Source organism: Heterobasidion irregulare, assembly GCF_000320585.1.
Source record: "Heterobasidion irregulare TC 32-1 unplaced genomic scaffold scaffold_10, whole genome shotgun sequence".
Taxonomy (NCBI): Eukaryota; Fungi; Basidiomycota; class Agaricomycetes; order Russulales; family Bondarzewiaceae; genus Heterobasidion; species Heterobasidion irregulare.
This window is the reverse complement of record NW_009258206.1, coordinates 1,802,366-1,818,337: the sequence shown is the minus strand read 5'-3', so window position 1 is coordinate 1,818,337 and position 15,972 is coordinate 1,802,366. Positions and strand designations below refer to the sequence as shown.

Sequence of the window (15,972 nt, the reverse complement as noted above, 5' to 3'; positions counted from 1 at the left end):
TTCTGAGCCGGTAATCCGGGGCCCCGCCTAAATACCCCGCACGCAAGTTGGCTGCTTTCCAGTGTCACCTCGACTAGCTTTTTTTGCGAGACACTTTCCATCCAAGAATCTAACTTCCAGATGTCGAGCACAGCTCAAGCGCTCGAGAACGCTATTGGTTTCGAGTATGACGACCAGGTTGTACGTATCTCGCGTCCATGTCTCGCTGACTTGACGGCGTAGACCTGACAAAAAGCACGTCATGAGATAGGTTGGTTGGAACAAGCGGGACGTTCTGGTATATGCAATAGGAATCGGTGCAAAGAAATCGGATTACAACCTTGCCTATGGTGCGTTGCATTGTTCGAAGTGAGGATCTAATGCCGCTTTGATATTCTGACATGTTCACTCGTCAGAACTGGGTGTGTCAATTAGAATTGTCCAACTGATTTTTCGACGATCTTCTCAACTGAAAATTAGACAAATCGTTCTCTGTATTTCCCACATTTCCAGCTACATTTTTTTTGAAAGGTGCGCAGGTGGAATACACGTCGCACCCAAGACTACTAGGACTGAAACATATATAACTGATTTTGTGGCGTAGGCGATGATCAGGATATCAATCTATTCTCCGATCGAGTGAGCTCCTCTCGCCCCGTCCCGGGCCTCCCAAAGTTTGACCCGAACCGTATTGTATGTCTGATGCTTGATCAAACTCCCTGGAACGATTCTGTAGGAATATAAATTTGATGGTTCAATTGACCGCTTGGTTTTGATAGATTCATGCAACGCAGACAATCGAGATTCTGAAGCCTTTGCCCCTTGCATCTGGCCCGGGATGGAAGATGAAGAAGCGCTTGTCTTCAGTTCAAGAAAACAGTAAGCAAATATCTTGCATATATACTCCAACCGTGGCATTTTATTTCTTTTTTACAGAGTCGGGTGTGATCATGGAAAATGAGATCACTCTCGTTGACCCTCATGGAACAGCTTATGCTAAGCTTTTCGTGGGTCGGTCTATCTTTCGTTGGAACAACTCATCTTGAATCGCCATTCGCTAGTCCTCTTCTTTCAATCTGGGAGCCAAGATCACCGGTCAACGCTTTGCTAAATCGATAGCAGCGCCTCCCAAAGCAAAGCCTGTTCCCAAGGACCGCAAGCCCGACTGGGTCGTGCAAGACCACACAACACCTGAGCAAGCACTCATTTACCGTCTCAGTGGCGACTACAATCCTTTGCACATCGGTTCGTATTCTTATATCACGCGATGGAGGAGGTAATTAATCATTTCTTTTGTGCCAGATCCCCGCATTGGCCAGGCTGCGGGTTTCGGCGGCGTCATCTTGCACGGACTCTCTACTTACGGATTTGCGGCTCGCGCCATCGTCTCTGCAGTCGGGAATAGCGACCCGAATGCACTCAAGTACTTTGGCGTGAGATTCACATCGCCTGTTAAGCCCGGCGATGCACTTGAGACGTCGATTTGGGAGTTGGGCGCGGGTCCTGATGGGACGACGGAGGTGGCATTTGAGACGAAGAATACGACATCAGGAAAGGTCTGTCAAACTCAATTGTGTTTGCCATGAACAACTTACGAAACCGGGTGATCATGCAGGTGGCTATTGGAAGCGGGTTGGCGTATATCAAGAAGACAGAGAAGACTAAGCTGTGAAGGCTCTGTTGTTTCCAGGAGGACGCGCTGTCTGCAGATCTACTAGTGCAAACAACTTATGTACTGTCGGCATCACTGATAGCTTCAATTTGGAAATGCTAGTTCGAGGTTTTGATACGCATCTTGTGAGACCACCCCAATCTCGATGGCACTTGGATGATGGTCTACGGTTACAGCAGCGAGTTGAATCGCCTGGGCTTGGGATTTTTATCTACCTCAAATGTGCAGTTGAGGGCTCTCATGAATCAGCTAATCATATACTTCGTGGTACATACGATACACATGCCCTCGCTCAAGGGACTATTTATTCTTCGTTCACAGAATGTATCTGAAATCAGGAGCACGGTCGCCCAGTTCTCTTAACTGCTTGTCTGTATACTTTACACCACCCTCCGCCAAGACCCTGTCTCGTTCTCGATTGATACGAATATAGAGCAGGACTACGATGGGCACCGATACGAAACCGATGCCAACAAACATCAGCATAATGCCGTCTATATGATATCGAAGCAAACTATCAACAGAGGAAGCGGCAACAAGAGATGATCAACGTACGACCAATGATGAAACGTGGCGTATCTTGGGATCGGAAAACATTCGAGGCGATTGCGCCACTGAAGTTGCCGATACCAATATGCAAGGCCATGCCCACTCCACGCTTGTACTGGCCGGCAAGGTTATTGCCGAGCCTATGCACATTATCAAACATTTATTCCAGAGCGCAGTCAATATAGACAAACCAGCTAACAACACCCGGGAAGCTCGCGTAGGCACCAGCGACGCAAAAGAAGGTGCCGAAGTACTTCACGCCCGACGTGGTGTCGGAAATGTTGATCGCAAAGCCGACAAGGAGCATAGAGAGCCCGGCGAGGATGAACGGCGAACGCTTTTGAATTGAATCTGACCAGATGGCGAATATGATGAGGACGATCGCTGCAGACAATTTAATCACCATTCTATCAGCAGATCAAAATTGTCATAGAGCAAGAACGACTTACTCGCAAAAATATACGGGGGCACAGTCAAGAGTTGGCTGATTGCAGTGGTGAATCCAAAATTACTGATGATCGTCCTATACACGAATCAAACTTCAGATGCCTTTCAAGACTAAACGAGCCGCTCGAGCATACGGAAGGAACAGAGAGATCCCGTAGACTAGAAATTACAAGATGGATAAATTTGTGGAATTTAGAATATAAGCAAAGGCACGCACGCGGACCAATGATGGACATGTAGACAAGTATGTGCAGCCAGACTTGCCAGTCGGCCAGAGCCGACAACAAGTGGCGCATCGCGAAACGTTCCTCCTCGCCGACTGAGGAGTTATCAAATTCTACATGGAAACAGGGTCAACATTAATCAGTCTAGTCCTCGCGCAAAAATAATGAACGATGAAATCAGGGTAGACTTACTTTTCCTCCACACAATGTACGACCTCTCCTCGGGAGTGAGAAAGCCAGCCGTCGCAGGGAAGTCGACAAGCACAAAGAGAGCTAGGATTCCGACCAGAACAGTTGCAATGCCCTCCAATATCTACGAAGGCGCAAACTCGGTTATCAACCGTGTCCAAGACTGGGCCTTAATGCTTACAAAAATCCACGACCAACCCAACAGACCTGCAGTACCGCTCATGAACGAGATCCCGAATGCGAGCAACCCCGAAAAGGCACCGGCTAGGGATGCAGCACCAAAGAAGATGCCGACTCGAAACTGAAGCATTGCACGGGGATACCATAGAGTTAAGCTAGATCAAACAATTATAATCACTCAATTCAAATCATATAATTAGAGTGGATGGACATACTAATATACTACGCCCGGGAAAAGGCCAGCTTCAGCAACCCCTAAACATACTCGAACGCCAACAAGCTGTGGGTACCTGAGAGGTTCTCAAGGTGAATCACGAGGAAAAACAGGATAAGAAAGTGACAAACGTCTTGACGAGACCCATGAGGGTCATTACTATTCCCCAGACGATCGTGATACCTGGAAGCCACCGTGATGGGCGAAACTTCTTGAGGACGAGACTGTCATGCCAAAGCTTGAATGAGACGGTATTGACGATGCGTATAAATATATACTTACTTGGCTGGACATTCGAAGAGGCAATACGGCTATGATAAAGAGGGATCGGAACTCGTGGCATGATCAATATCATATCAATTCGCGTACGACAAAATACATTGTCTAAGCTGTTGTTAGGTCTCGGGATACGCATGACGTGAATGAAATGAGGACACACGAGGGCAATGTTGTACTGATTGCCAACGAGATGAAGCTGTTTCTCGAGTCCTTGTAGACGCGCGTTGCCTGCCCATATCCATCTAAACCTCGTGTGCCGCAAGACCGAAAAGGCTCATCGACGTACCAATATTTCCTGCATTCAAGGGGGAGCTTACATCAAGCATCAATACTATTTGAGATTGAGAATCAACGCACCCCGATCCAAGAAACTTAGTAGATACATCAAGGATAGGATGGGCATTAATCTGAGATCTATCTTCCTGAAGAGCCGTTTCTCTTCCTCAGGGCTCAAGTTTGGGGGAGGAGGCAGGGATGTATCGCCTCCAAAGTCGAGGACAGAAACCCGGTCGCTGTCCTCGCGTTTCTGCGAAGGGTCTTCAACAACAGTGATGTCGTTCTTCTCGATGGAGGACGATGAAGTCATGTTGGCGTGGTTCTCGGGGGAAGGAGGAAGAGGGAGAGACACGAGTCAAGCGGCATTGAGCCTGCCTTATAGTCGTGCTAGTGGATCTGACGACTGTTGAGGGTGAGATCATGTGGAGAGATTTGGGTGTAATAGCCTTGCCATAGTGGTTCTTCCAGTCTGTTTGGGGATGTGCCTAGCGCCTGAAGCCGAACAAGACATCAATACAGGCCTGAGACACGCACGCCAACACTCGGGAAAGAGATATGCGCACTGCACCAAGCATTGTACAGGTGATACAAGACCTGATTGTGGGGCCCCGTGGGGTATTGTTGTTACCACAAGGCAGGATCGAGTGATCCACAGCGAAGTTCTTTCCGTAAAAGTCTCGTAAACCCAATTCAGGGAATGACAGACTCTAATCTGCGGGCGGCTCATAGCCTCAAGCTTCGTCGAAGTAGGGGTCTGTCAGAATACCTCTTCAGACGTTGTGAACCCCAGATGCTCTCCTCAAGTTCAAATTTGTCCATCTCTACTGATATGTCGGTAAGCGTTGGGTTATGGACACTGAGAACAAGGTGAGCTGTGATACGGGCCGTGAATTGGTGGTGCAAGGAGAAGATGAGGGAGATCCGTGAGAAACAAACACAAACAGACTCTCTCACGAACACCACAACATCGATGGACGTCTTCGGAGGTACCTTGCAGCATGCTCTACTTACGGGGGAAAGCCAGCCTCACGAACAGCAAACTATCGACTGCATCCGTTCCTTTCTTCACGTCGCTCAAATCAGTCAGAGCATAGGATCTTGCAGGGTTCCTCGAGCTTCTGGTCTACAATACCATATAATTGGTGCCCGCGCAGACACCGATGGATGTCACTCTAATTTCTATAAAGCTATATCCGTGGAGTATCCGCGGCCTTCGATGATCACGGTTTCCATATTCTCGTCCAGACTGCGCTTGACAATTGACGGCCTGGACACAATTGATAGTTGGGCTGGTGCCGGCATTTTCATATCTTCTCTAGAAGATACCTGGACTCCTCTGGACTCTCACCTGCTTGGCGCCCAGCATTTCTCCTCCTCCCTCGTCTGTTGAGCTCATCTTGTCTGGGTTGTATGTTGTGGCTATCATCGTGTATGTCGTCAAGGTATGATTGTAAACGCAGGCAGATGTCGCCTCATCAGGTGATCAACTCGACTCCCTCATATGATCCCACACGTCTCGTCCCGCGTACGCGGCAGGGTTGTCATCAGGCCAGTCACGCGCGCTACGCTTCTGTTCTCCAGCGCATGGCAAGTCTTCTTTCTGTCCGCATACATATTCCCCGCCTCGGTTGTCGATATGTCTCTTCGACGCGTCCCTCTAGCGAGTCTCCTCATCGTGAGCGATGCATGATCGCGGCTTTTCTGTGAGCCACGTCTTTCTCGCGGCTTTTCTCAGTGTATTTCTGGTAATCAGGAACGTTCATGCGAACACAAACACGAACGTAGTCGCTTCACGTCAAAGCATTGCACCCATCCTCTCTGGCAGTGTTGACCCTGCAAGCTTTGTAAACCTCTTCATCGGCACTGTCAATGGAGGCCATGTCTTTCCCGGTACGTCTTATCGATCATTGCTTCCGACATCTATTGCAATGCCATTTCTATTCTCGTTGTTCTTCGCTCTAATGCTCCATCATTTGGCCGCGTTCGTATTTGTGGATTTGGTGGTTATTTTAGGCGCAACGCTGCCGCATGGTATGGTGAAAGTTGGGATGGATACAGACTCTCCGGGAAACGTATGTGATAGTCCATTAGTAGTTATTACTACCCTCCCCACATATACTTCACTCTTGCGCTTAACTAATTCTTTGATTAGCACGCAGGATACGATGGAAATGCATCATTCCATGTGACTGGTTTTTCTCAGCTCCATGACAGTGGGACTGGCGGTGTGAGTAGTTGACCCGCAAGTCTTTTCATAGTGCCACCGATCTCGATCTTTTTCATCCTGATCATCTATCTTTGCGCGTGTTCCCATCTCACCGTCTTTGCCAGGCCGTCCCACTCTCAAACTTCAAAATATTTCCCTTGCCGGCCTGTGCAACATTCGAGCTATGCAATACATCTATTGCTGATCGCAAAGTTCTTCGCAAAGTCTTATCGGATGGTAGCTACAAATGTTGCGGGATCTCCAAACTTTTTGATCACGTTGATATGTAGGCTCTCCCGATGATTTTGCTTCGCCCGGATATTTTTCCACCAATCTAGTACAGACACAATCCTTTTATGCATATTCGCCCCTGATTAGCTGGATATACAACAGTCGAACGGTGTCCGTGTCGAACTGAGCTCCACTCGCCGAGCCTCAATTCAGCGATATACATACCCCTCCAAATCGCTCGACCTACCGCGCATAGCAGTAGACCTGACGAACGATGGTCAACAGAGCTCGACCGACCCTGTCATGTTGATCGACCCGGAGTCAGGACGTGTTACTGGTGCGCATTCTATCTCTGATAACGGAGTCCATGTTCCTCCGCACGTATTCTCTCACCGTGTATATTCTCAATGCAGGAGGCGCATCTTTCGCAGCATCATTTGGCCCTGGTCGCTATCGTGCCTATACTTGTGTTGATTTCCGCATCTCTAGCCCAACTTCGTCTCCCCAGCAAGTTGCGCCAGAGGAATATGGCGTGTGGCTCGCGAATTTTCCGATCCGGAACTCCGTGTCGCCGGAACAAGTGTACTACGGTGTGTCGACATTTTTAGTTTTGCTGCATTCGTCTATTCACAGGGAATTACATCCGAGCAGGCTTTGTGTCTGAGATTGGCGCTCTGGTTGCTTTTCCCCACGGCACGACAACCATTCTTGTTCGCACTGGCGTGTCTTTCATCTCGTCTAATCAGGCTTGTGCGAATGCCGAATCCGAGATTCCTGACTTCGATTTCGACGCTGTGAGTGCTGCATCGCGCGCTGAATGGAACAAGCTGTTGGGCACGGTAAATGTTGAACTTGCGAGTAACCACGAACTGCAAGCCGAGCAAGAAGACATGAGAGTCCTATTGTACAGCTCGGTCAGTCTTTGACGGCAAATTTAAGGTCGATATCCCGCTGATATACTACCGGTACAGCTATACAGATCACATATCAGTCCAGCGGATTGTCAGTTAGAACGACCTTGTACTTCATTTCGGCGTGTCCTGATTCGATTCAACCAGACTCCGGCGAAAACCCACTTTGGAACTCAACAGACCCGTACTATGACTCTTTTTACTGCAATGTTAGTCTTTCTTCTCATGGTTTGACACCCCATGTTCTCACCCCTTGATGATCATCGTGGCTTTGCAGTGGGACACCTATCGCACGCTATATCCACTTTATTCTCTGCACGACCCGGTGCGATTTGCGCAGATCGTAAGAGGTTTGATAAATATTCAGCAACATGAAGGTACGCATTTTGATGCGTTGTTTTGATTGCATATATCCAGACTGTTCTCGTCTTGGACAGGCTGGCTTCCCGAATGCCGTGGTGCAACCGCGAAACATTTCATACAGGGTGGAAGCGGTACATTTATAGTTCCTTGAATTTTGCTTCATCCCATTTCTCATTGGCTTGTTGAAGATGCGGACCCCATCCTCGGAGAATTCCTCGTCAAGTATGCGCCCTGAAATCTGATATTCGCGGGCTCGACTCTGATTATCTGATGTATTTGGCTGATAGGTTTGCAGGCTATGCATCGAGCCTTAATGTATCCTCCGATGGGCTGTATAATGCGTTGCTGGCTGATGCGGAGAAACTTCCTCCGAATTGGGATTTGCAAGGCAGGCAGGTGGATGCTTGGATCAAATTCAGTGCGTTCTTCCTCATTCTTTCTCGATGTCAAAATGAATAACAGCGGGATGATTGAAGACTACATTCCCCAGGACCTGTTCGAGCGAGGGGGAACTAATTCAAAGCAAGTATCAAGAACTCTGGAGGTGTGTATCTACGCTCAATGTCACTTTCATGTCTCAATATTTCTGTCTTAGCACGCATTTGGAGACTTCGCCATCTCCCAAGTCGCGAAGGTCTTGAATAGGACAAACGATGGAGTGAAGGTATACTCACTTTCCGCTAAATAAATGTCTACACTGTCGGCTAATTCAAATTCATAAACGCCTTGCCAGTACGCCGCACGTGCGGGAAACTTTGTTAATGTGTGGAACCCAAACGTTACCATGCCTGGTGGACCTGCGAGTGTTCTCGGGATGATGCAGGTGAAACTGAATTTTGTCCAATATACAAAATTGAAACTCAAACCCTCTAGCCCCGTTTTGTGAACGGCACATTCAACTACACTGACCCCAGACATTGTAGCGGTGTAAATGATCCAGAGCATGCGACTTGTTTCTTAAATGCCGCTAACAAGGACGGATTTTACGAAGGTTCTCCTATTCTGGTATGTGATGTTTGCGTTCATCTGTTCGATTTCATCTCAACAACTACGTTCTTAGTACTCTCAGGTGCGCGCGCCATTAATGGAACATATGTTCTCGGTCTCCAATTAGGGCGTCTTTTCTCGGGGGTAACAATGTGTAGTACGTCCCACAAGATACGGCCAAGCTCGTCGAGCTACAAGGAGGAAACACACGTTTCATCGAGCGATTGGATTTCATAATCGACAATGTGAGTCTTTCACAAACTGTGAAGTCAGTGTGTTGAAAACATGTGCAGGGCTATTTCGACGTAACGGACGAGCCAGGGCAGCAAATTCCATTCATGTACCATTACGCGAATCGACCCGGACTTAGTACTCAGAGATCTCGACAGACAATTGCTCAATTCTTTAACACGTCTATCAACGGTCTGCCTGGCAATGATGGTGAGCCATATTCATTGTATCTCACAAGTGATTGACCCTTGAACTACACGATGTTATTAAGATTCTGGTAGGCTCCATTATCTTATTTCCGTGGTCAAAGTCGACAGAGATGTTCGCAGGTGCCATGGCTAGCTATGCGTTCTTCTACCTCGCTGGCTTATATCCTCTGCCGGCGACACGTCAATTACTCCTCTCATCTCCGTTCTTTCCTTCCATCTCTTTCACCAATCCACTGTTCAACACTACAACCACTATCCAAGCGAAAAACTTCCGTGGAAACCCCACCAACGGCACGGGTGGTACTGTGTTCGTTCAAGTCTGTCGTTAGTTTCCTAGTTCGGGCGTACAAGTGCTGATAAAGAGCCACGACAAACAGAGCGTAACTATTGATGGAGCTTTGTGGAAATCAAATTGCTTCTTGGAGTGGGACGCTTTTGTGAAGGGCTCTACGATCGAATTGGAGTTGACAGATGATATAGAGGTGTCCTGCGGAGCGAAGCCAGATACCTTGCCCCCATCACTGTCGACGGGAGGATATGCTTGAGAAGATGTCCAATGCTAATTCTGGAGGGTAACGAGTTCTGAAGAATTTCCGTACAGATATCCAGAGGCAATGTAACAGAGCTTGTAAACCTCGAATATACAGATTAAGTACAGCACGTCTTGTCACGTCTCCGAGCGCCTTCAACTGCGCAGCAGCCACCTTTCCCGTTACACCAGACAGATGGTCTAGTCTCTATGATCACGAGTGCATATGTCTAGTTGAACCGCAGTGAGGAGGGTTATTAGAGGGTTGAATTAATTGGCGATCATCCGCATCTGTTATCACCACGCGTAAGTATGTCTATTGTTTGATGGTGATGTATGGTGCATGGGAGATGTTTTTCTCCCTTAGTGTCCTCCTACCTTCTTAAGCTATAGTTCATAGCTTTCTCTTGTGACTCAATCATCTGGCCTGGTCGCCTCTATACCAGAAGGCCGTCAGAATTTTTATGGCTGAATAGTTCCAGTGATCATTCTTCAAATAATCTGTACAAGGGAGGCAGGCCGCAAAATTGAAGGCTTCTGGGGCTGATCCCACACATAGAAAACATTGGCTGCGTATATGAGTCAGAAGCTCGCAAGCACCCAGAAAAAAGACCTCGGCCAACTGATTTTACCACCTTATAGACATTATTGTAGAATACGGAAAGCGAACGCGATCAAGCAATATATATTCGTTTGACTTGAGACCGACTCGACGGATTACAGCCCAGAGGGGACAAAACTAGAAATGACCATACTTCAGAGAAAGCATGAACATACTGAAAGAACAAAGTGCATACTAGTCGCATGACTAGGAAAAATATAAACCGAGATTGGACATTGCCCTGCTCGACGAAGGAACCGCGTTCAAAAATTTAGAACTCAGGTTCGATGCTCTCCCATAGGAGATATGACGTAGTATCCAAGTCCCTTGATAATCTCGAACCCTAGCACCCTGCTCACAAGCGATATTTAGTAGCTGCTCCACGTCCTGGATATCGCCTTCTTCCTTCGCCTGAAAATCCCTACGTGGAGACATACGATGCGCATCCCAACCTTGCATTTTCAGAAAGAGAAGAGGGAGAATAGGCATGACGGGTATATCATCAATGTCGATAAGTTTTCTCCATGAGATACGAGGGATATCCAAGTTGCCCCAACCCGAAACAAGAATGTCGACCTTGAGTTTGCGGCCGAGCGTTTGATAGCCAGGAAGGCAGTATTCAAGAACTGTGTATGAACGATTTATAAGGCGAGATGGACGTCTGATGAACCTGCTATCTTCATTCTCGAGGATATCTTTGATATTTTCTGGGTCGATCTCGTTTGGGTTAGTCATAACGACGACATCAAGATCCTAAATTCGTCAGCTGCATCTGGGAGAGAGACGATCTTGATTGAACTCACATTGGGAACCTTTGTGGTGCCCACAATGAGGTCGCTGCGCTGCCTATGAGGCAGCAATGAAGGCCGTACTCTTCCAGGATATTTGATGTTCGTCGAGCAACCTTGCGAACTTCGCGGGTAGTGGGAAGACCAAATGGCATTCGGTACCAAGTTCCAGCGACCTTATCAGCTCGATGATGTTGAAGGTGTACAACTATGAAAGAGGTAAGCCTTTCCGACGCATTTCCAGGCAAGCGATGAATAATATTATGGTCAAATATGGGTAAATAGTTAGAACTTGGAAACGTCTGATTGTGCCTTTCAATAAGATACAGTGTGGTTTACCTTTCAGCTCAACCGTCTCGACGAGCAAGCTGTACAAGCCAAGAGTGAGAACAGGAAGGACAGAACTGTGAGCTGAGTCAAATCAAAATTTCGACACAACTTGCGATCGCCACGTGCTCTAAGCGTACGAACGATCGTGTGAATTAGGCGCGCAGGGTAGCCATACGTCCTCAAAACTGACATCTCTCTAGACGTTCTAGCTTCTCGCACACCTTGACCATATCTCTATATCGTATAATTCGTCGCGAGGAATGGCCCCCCCTCTAGCTGATATCCTTCATAGAGGCGCTGTTCTCACTCTTGTGGGAATTTCTGTTTGGGGTATCGGCACAGGTGTCATGGTACACAGGGATACTCTGAGAAGGGGCAGAGGTCCGTGTCGCACTGATGAATAGCTCATTTATTGACTCTGACAGTGGCTTTCTTGCAGAGGTTTGTCTCGTCATCCACACTCTTAGTCGCCCGGCAGTTTGACCTCAGGATAGATGTTAGCGCAAAGAGAAGCCGATGGGCTGCCCAACGAGGATCCTGTAAAACAAGTATGTCAGTTGTCCATATCATTACACTTATGACCCACAGTCTCATGTTATCAGGAGCATCAGGAAGAGATCAACGAGCAAACCTGGGCGGAAGCCGCACAAGTCGTGTTGAAGGGTCGTGGGCCCAATGCAAGTTCGTCACCCTGAACTGCCTGCAAGTGGTACGCTACCTGGCTCAAGTATGTCAAATACAGTCATATTTTACCTCCCTGCTTTCTAGCTTCCCATCGCATTGCTTTGTTATCCTATAGTATCATTGTATTACTCAAAACATGCATGATTCGCCCACTACTCATCATCACGAACTTCTGTCGCGTTTTCCCCAAGAGTCTCCTAGATCGACTGCTTTGCATCGTTTTCATAGCCAGAGGCTCTATCATTGTTTCATGGTGACGCCACAAGCACACATGATTACTTTTGAGCAGCAGGGACTTCCGTCATTGTGCTGCACTACCATCTTCTGACACCCTCCAAACCTCCACGCCACCTTCGCCAGCAATGCCAATAACATCCTCCACCCAATCTACGTCTAGAACCTTCTTCGTGCCGCCCCAGACCTTGAAGCTTGCCATTTCCCGCCCGGCGCTTCTCAGATCCCAAAGTCTGACGACGCCGTCGTACGCCCCACTCACAAACTGTTGCGAGCCGGCGGAGGGTGCGAACGCTAGACAAGATGGTGTCGACGGGTGCATAAAAGAGAGAGAGGAGGACGTGGAGGCGGTGCTGCGTAAATCGAAGAGGGTCGTTGTACGGTCTGTTGAAGATGCAATTGCAGTTTTGGGATGCGATTGCGGCGCTGGAAGTGCAAGAGACGTAAATGGTTTTTCAGAAGCGGTCTGCAGGAAGTAAAAGCCAGGTCATTTGCGTGCACATGTCCACAAATTGCAATACTCACGATTGTATGGATACAGATCCCAAGTTCGAGGTCCCATTCCTTAATTGTAGAGTCCCACCCACTGCTTACTGCTTTTCCCTCTTCATACGCGAATAGGGCTTTTGACACACGCGCTGTATGTGATTTGAGTACAGCCTGTGGTGCTTTGCGCTTCGGTTTTTGAGCATCGCCGACCCGTCTCCGCTTCTTCCGCTCTGCGGACTCGACCTGTGCTAGCGGCACTTCGTCGTTTTCTGGTACGATTATATCCCAGAGGCCAATAAAACCATCTTGAGAGGCAGTAAGCAGCTGCGTGCCAGCATGATGAGATGATATCGATATCAGCGGCGCAGTGTGCAGATGGAGGGTTGCAAGAGCTTGTGTGCTCGGGTTGGAGGCCTCTGGAGTTGTGAGACGCGTCAAAGTAGCTGTCAGATCGTGTGAGGCTGTTGCGAGGAGGCGCTCTGAAGGCGATTGGGATGCGCTGGGAATGAGGCAGAATGAGGTGATGGGGGCAGCATGGACGGCAGCGCTATGTAGCAGCTTTTGAGAGTAGTCGAAAATACGGAGATTTCCATCGTAGGAAGCTGTCAGAAAATGTCTAGGGAAAAGCGAAGGTTATATATCAGGTTATATATCAGACACAGAGGGGACTTACCCTGGGAGCTGGCATGATATCGACGACACCCAATCTTCGTGTGGGATCGAGGACATTTGCTGGGGAGGCATGATCGACTCGATATACTCAATTTCAAGAGTTTGTTCCTGGTAATAAAATGACAGATTTATGTCAAATTTTTGAGGAAGAAGCGAATAATACTCACCACCCCCAATCCCTTCTCCGCACACCACTCGCCTAAGCTGCCCTTCAATATCTCCCCATGAATCAAAAAATCAAATGGCACAACCCTTGGCAGCGACAAAGTCTTGTTCACTAGCTGAGATAGCTGGTAGCGTTTCCATGTGGAAGGAATCATGATTTTTTGACTAGGAAGGGGATATTGTGTCCGCGTCGTAAGTACGACCGGGAGGGACACGACAGATTGTGAAGTCGAGGCCATTTTTTTGTGTACTAGTGACTCCTAGGACCTCTATCAATTGGCCAGAAGATGATGATGGGATTGGAGAGTTGTGGTCAACGAAATACAAACATGCAAAAGAAAAGGCAAAGATTTCGACGCGAGGAACGTCACGTGGTGAGAATGAGCCAACGTAATGTTTGGCGTGTCATGCGAGACGCGTCGAAACGCATAGGCTCCCTTGAGCTGTGCACAGACGTATACTAAGAACCAAAAACTTAGCACCACCAACATGCCCTGTTTCGTAGACAATGGAGCACAAAAATGTTAGCATGAAATATAAGAATCATGCTTTGTGCCAGACTTTCAGCAAAGTTTGAACCGGTTCAACAGAAAGTTGTCTCCTCAGCAACAAGCCAAAGCGAGTATTAATATTGCACACGTTGTACGACGGTCTGAGCGGGTAGCCTGTATTGTTGTATTTTTTTTCAGTAACTACCACTACCCCAGACCTGTGTAGTGCCACGCATAATGCCAGGGAGTTCACTCATCCTGCCCCCGAAGTCGCTGAAGAACCCAAGTGCATGTCAGAGTAGGGGCGCGATTTTTACATGCATGCAGTAAACCAGCATTCTTACTCATTAGTATGCTCCTTTTTCTCGCCTTAGATTTAATCAACCCATAGGACCGGTCCACAGCAAGACGGGTCATCAGTGATGCTGTTAAATCGTAGAAATCAGACATAAGCGGACTAGGCTCAGAAGTCGAAGGTACACACTTGATTCTTGACACCATCAATAGATTCTCGTCTCTTAATCTGTACACAGCGACGAACGACCCGTTGATCGTCTGATCATTCGAAGAGAGTGTGACGAGGTCCTTGCTGTTATCGCTCCATGGACTATGAGCCCGATATTTATCATAATACTCCTTCAGAAAAAAGTGATCAAGAGACGACATACCTGGCAGCAATAATATTAGAGATACCTCCCCCATTAGGAGTCTGGAATTGAAACAGTTGTCTCTCAACCCATCCCTCAGTATCGAGCGCATAGCCGGTGATATAACCTGGTCCACCGGTGGTGTGAGACCGATCAGACAAGTATAAGGTCCTGTTGTCTGAAGATATCTGGACCTGAGAACAGGTATCAATGTCAGGAGAACCATGACTAGCGGTAGCATCACCTCATTTGACCAGTGGTCTGTTTCATTGATGCCTGTTTTCATTCTAAGATGGGCATTTCAACGCTCGAAGGACTTCACGCACCATTAGGGACTGCAGGAAGGGTCGTGAAACTATACGTGGGCACGCCGGTGCTTTTATTCACAAGGAAGACGTCCGACGTATACCCCTCCTCGTTGATAGAATACAAGAATTTTCCATTGGGGTGGGGAGCAAGGTGGCGCGTATTGGCCCCTACCTTGCTCGAAGCCGTAGTGCCAACGATAGTGAGCGTCCCATTCTCCGCAATGTCAAAGGTGTAAATTTGGTTCCCTCCGAGATCTGCGACGTACGCTTGCAATCTATCAGGCGAGAACTTGATATCATGTGTTCGAGATAGACGGCCAAATGCAATGGTCTGCAGGTGGGCTCCAATAGAGCCATCGTCGAGACGTTCGTACGCAATCGCGCAGGGAGAATAGAAGTCCGCTGCGTAGACAACAGACGTGTTTCGCCCACCCGCAGATGCAGATGCAACGGGATGACGAAGGCCTGGGGGCCCGCACGCGTCAACGCTATTGATGTGAGTGACGCTGAAATCATCATTGATCTTGTACGCAGCGAGCGTATCGTTCGGTTCGGTCCACGCAGTATGGTATGCGAATTTTCTGGATTCCTGTTACCATCAAAATTCATGAATACGAATGCCCGACTCATAGCTAGAGAAAACGAATCCCACGTCCAGAGCAATCCAAGCGCCACCTGCTGTCGCTGTATTATTATGAAGAAGAGTCAACTGATCCGTCTCATCATCCAGCTGAAAGGTGTATATAGCAGAGGCATTATACGAGGGTACTAGGAGATGGTGCATGGCTGCATCCACCCTGAGCATCAGCAGCAAGGTAAAGCCTAACACAGTAAGCATGTTGTGCCTTATGGAGGTGGTGTAGAGAGCTATCAGGACGACGCGAAGA

The 15,972-nt window shown here is 48.0% G+C and overlaps 8 protein-coding genes across 8 annotated transcripts; 4 read left to right on the top strand and 4 right to left on the bottom strand.

Moving 5' to 3' along the window:
* Positions 1-68: 68 nt before the first annotated feature.
* Positions 69-2,028, top strand: HETIRDRAFT_480313 (uncharacterized protein). Its single transcript, XM_009552807.1, has 9 exons — positions 69-180; positions 251-341; positions 460-510; positions 584-672; positions 759-858; positions 916-986; positions 1,041-1,224; positions 1,282-1,535; positions 1,595-2,028. The coding sequence occupies exons 1-9, from the start codon at positions 121-123 to the stop codon at positions 1,649-1,651; spliced, it is 957 nt and encodes a 318-aa protein (XP_009551102.1). The 5' UTR covers positions 69-120; the 3' UTR covers positions 1,652-2,028.
* On the bottom strand, positions 1,786-4,229 carry HETIRDRAFT_37034 (major facilitator superfamily). The gene is made up of 14 exons (XM_009552165.1): positions 4,087-4,229; positions 3,894-3,975; positions 3,824-3,838; positions 3,737-3,765; positions 3,586-3,678; positions 3,456-3,530; positions 3,242-3,395; positions 3,064-3,184; positions 2,865-2,984; positions 2,782-2,806; positions 2,650-2,723; positions 2,392-2,584; positions 2,207-2,340; positions 1,786-2,145 (listed from the first exon to the last, which is right to left on the bottom strand). Exons 1-14 carry the CDS (start codon positions 4,134-4,136, stop codon positions 1,967-1,969), a joined length of 1,344 nt encoding a protein of 447 aa, XP_009550460.1. The 5' UTR covers positions 4,137-4,229; the 3' UTR covers positions 1,786-1,966.
* Positions 4,230-5,691: 1,462 nt separating this feature from the next.
* Positions 5,692-9,803, top strand: HETIRDRAFT_151970 (glycoside hydrolase family 92 protein; the record flags this gene model as incomplete). Its single annotated transcript, XM_009552805.1, has 20 exons — positions 5,692-5,899; positions 6,023-6,081; positions 6,162-6,236; positions 6,609-6,783; positions 6,860-7,036; positions 7,080-7,360; positions 7,418-7,448; positions 7,505-7,566; positions 7,635-7,734; positions 7,795-7,851; positions 7,909-7,942; positions 8,008-8,138; positions 8,197-8,264; positions 8,316-8,384; positions 8,454-8,543; positions 8,594-8,725; positions 8,781-8,789; positions 8,866-8,952; positions 9,001-9,148; positions 9,220-9,803. 20 exons carry the CDS (start codon positions 5,692-5,694, stop codon positions 9,474-9,476), a joined length of 2,250 nt encoding a protein of 749 aa, XP_009551100.1. The 3' UTR covers positions 9,477-9,803.
* Positions 9,525-9,692, top strand: HETIRDRAFT_326916 (uncharacterized protein; the record flags this gene model as incomplete). Its single annotated transcript, XM_009552806.1, has 1 exon — positions 9,525-9,692. A coding segment is annotated over one exon (168 nt), but the record flags the coding sequence as incomplete, so codon positions are not given.
* An 822-nt stretch (positions 9,804-10,625) lies between the features above and the next one.
* On the bottom strand, positions 10,626-11,024 carry HETIRDRAFT_241095 (uncharacterized protein; the record flags this gene model as incomplete). Its single annotated transcript, XM_009552804.1, has 1 exon — positions 10,626-11,024. A coding segment is annotated over one exon (399 nt), but the record flags the coding sequence as incomplete, so codon positions are not given.
* A 631-nt stretch (positions 11,025-11,655) lies between these two features.
* HETIRDRAFT_125346 (uncharacterized protein) lies at positions 11,656-12,090 on the top strand (the record flags this gene model as incomplete). Its single annotated transcript, XM_009552803.1, has 3 exons — positions 11,656-11,776; positions 11,888-11,943; positions 11,998-12,090. The coding sequence occupies 3 exons, from the start codon at positions 11,656-11,658 to the stop codon at positions 12,088-12,090; spliced, it is 270 nt and encodes an 89-aa protein (XP_009551098.1).
* A 290-nt stretch (positions 12,091-12,380) lies between these two features.
* HETIRDRAFT_327059 (uncharacterized protein) lies at positions 12,381-13,878 on the bottom strand (the record flags this gene model as incomplete). The annotated part of the gene is made up of 4 exons (XM_009552802.1): positions 12,381-12,779; positions 12,839-13,418; positions 13,476-13,582; positions 13,642-13,878. The coding sequence occupies 4 exons, from the start codon at positions 13,876-13,878 to the stop codon at positions 12,381-12,383; spliced, it is 1,323 nt and encodes a 440-aa protein (XP_009551097.1).
* A 628-nt stretch (positions 13,879-14,506) lies between these two features.
* Positions 14,507-15,923, bottom strand: HETIRDRAFT_327492 (uncharacterized protein; the record flags this gene model as incomplete). The annotated part of the gene is made up of 6 exons (XM_009552801.1): positions 14,507-14,555; positions 14,615-14,737; positions 14,799-14,971; positions 15,022-15,053; positions 15,104-15,674; positions 15,738-15,923. 6 exons carry the CDS (start codon positions 15,921-15,923, stop codon positions 14,507-14,509), a joined length of 1,134 nt encoding a protein of 377 aa, XP_009551096.1.
* Positions 15,924-15,972: the final 49 nt, after the last annotated feature.

Excerpts from the sequence above, each read along its gene's own strand:
- HETIRDRAFT_480313 (XM_009552807.1), top strand. The coding sequence starts at position 121 with ATGTCGAGCACAGCTCAAGCGCTCGAGAACGCTATTGGTTTCGAGTAT. Across the intron at positions 342-459 it reads TGCCTATGGTGCGTTGCATT|ACAAATCGTTCTCTGTATTT; the intron begins GTTCGAAGTGAG and ends ACTGAAAATTAG. Across the intron at positions 1,536-1,594 it reads AGAATACGACATCAGGAAAG|GTGGCTATTGGAAGCGGGTT; the intron begins GTCTGTCAAACT and ends GTGATCATGCAG.
- HETIRDRAFT_37034 (XM_009552165.1), bottom strand. The coding sequence starts at position 4,136 with ATGCCCATCCTATCCTTGATGTATCTACTAAGTTTCTTGGATCGGGGT. Across the intron at positions 3,679-3,736 it reads CTCTTCGAATGTCCAGCCAA|TCTCGTCCTCAAGAAGTTTC; the intron begins GTAAGTATATAT and ends TTGGCATGACAG. Across the intron at positions 2,807-2,864 it reads CATGTCCATCATTGGTCCGC|TCTACGGGATCTCTCTGTTC; the intron begins GTGCGTGCCTTT and ends TGTAATTTCTAG.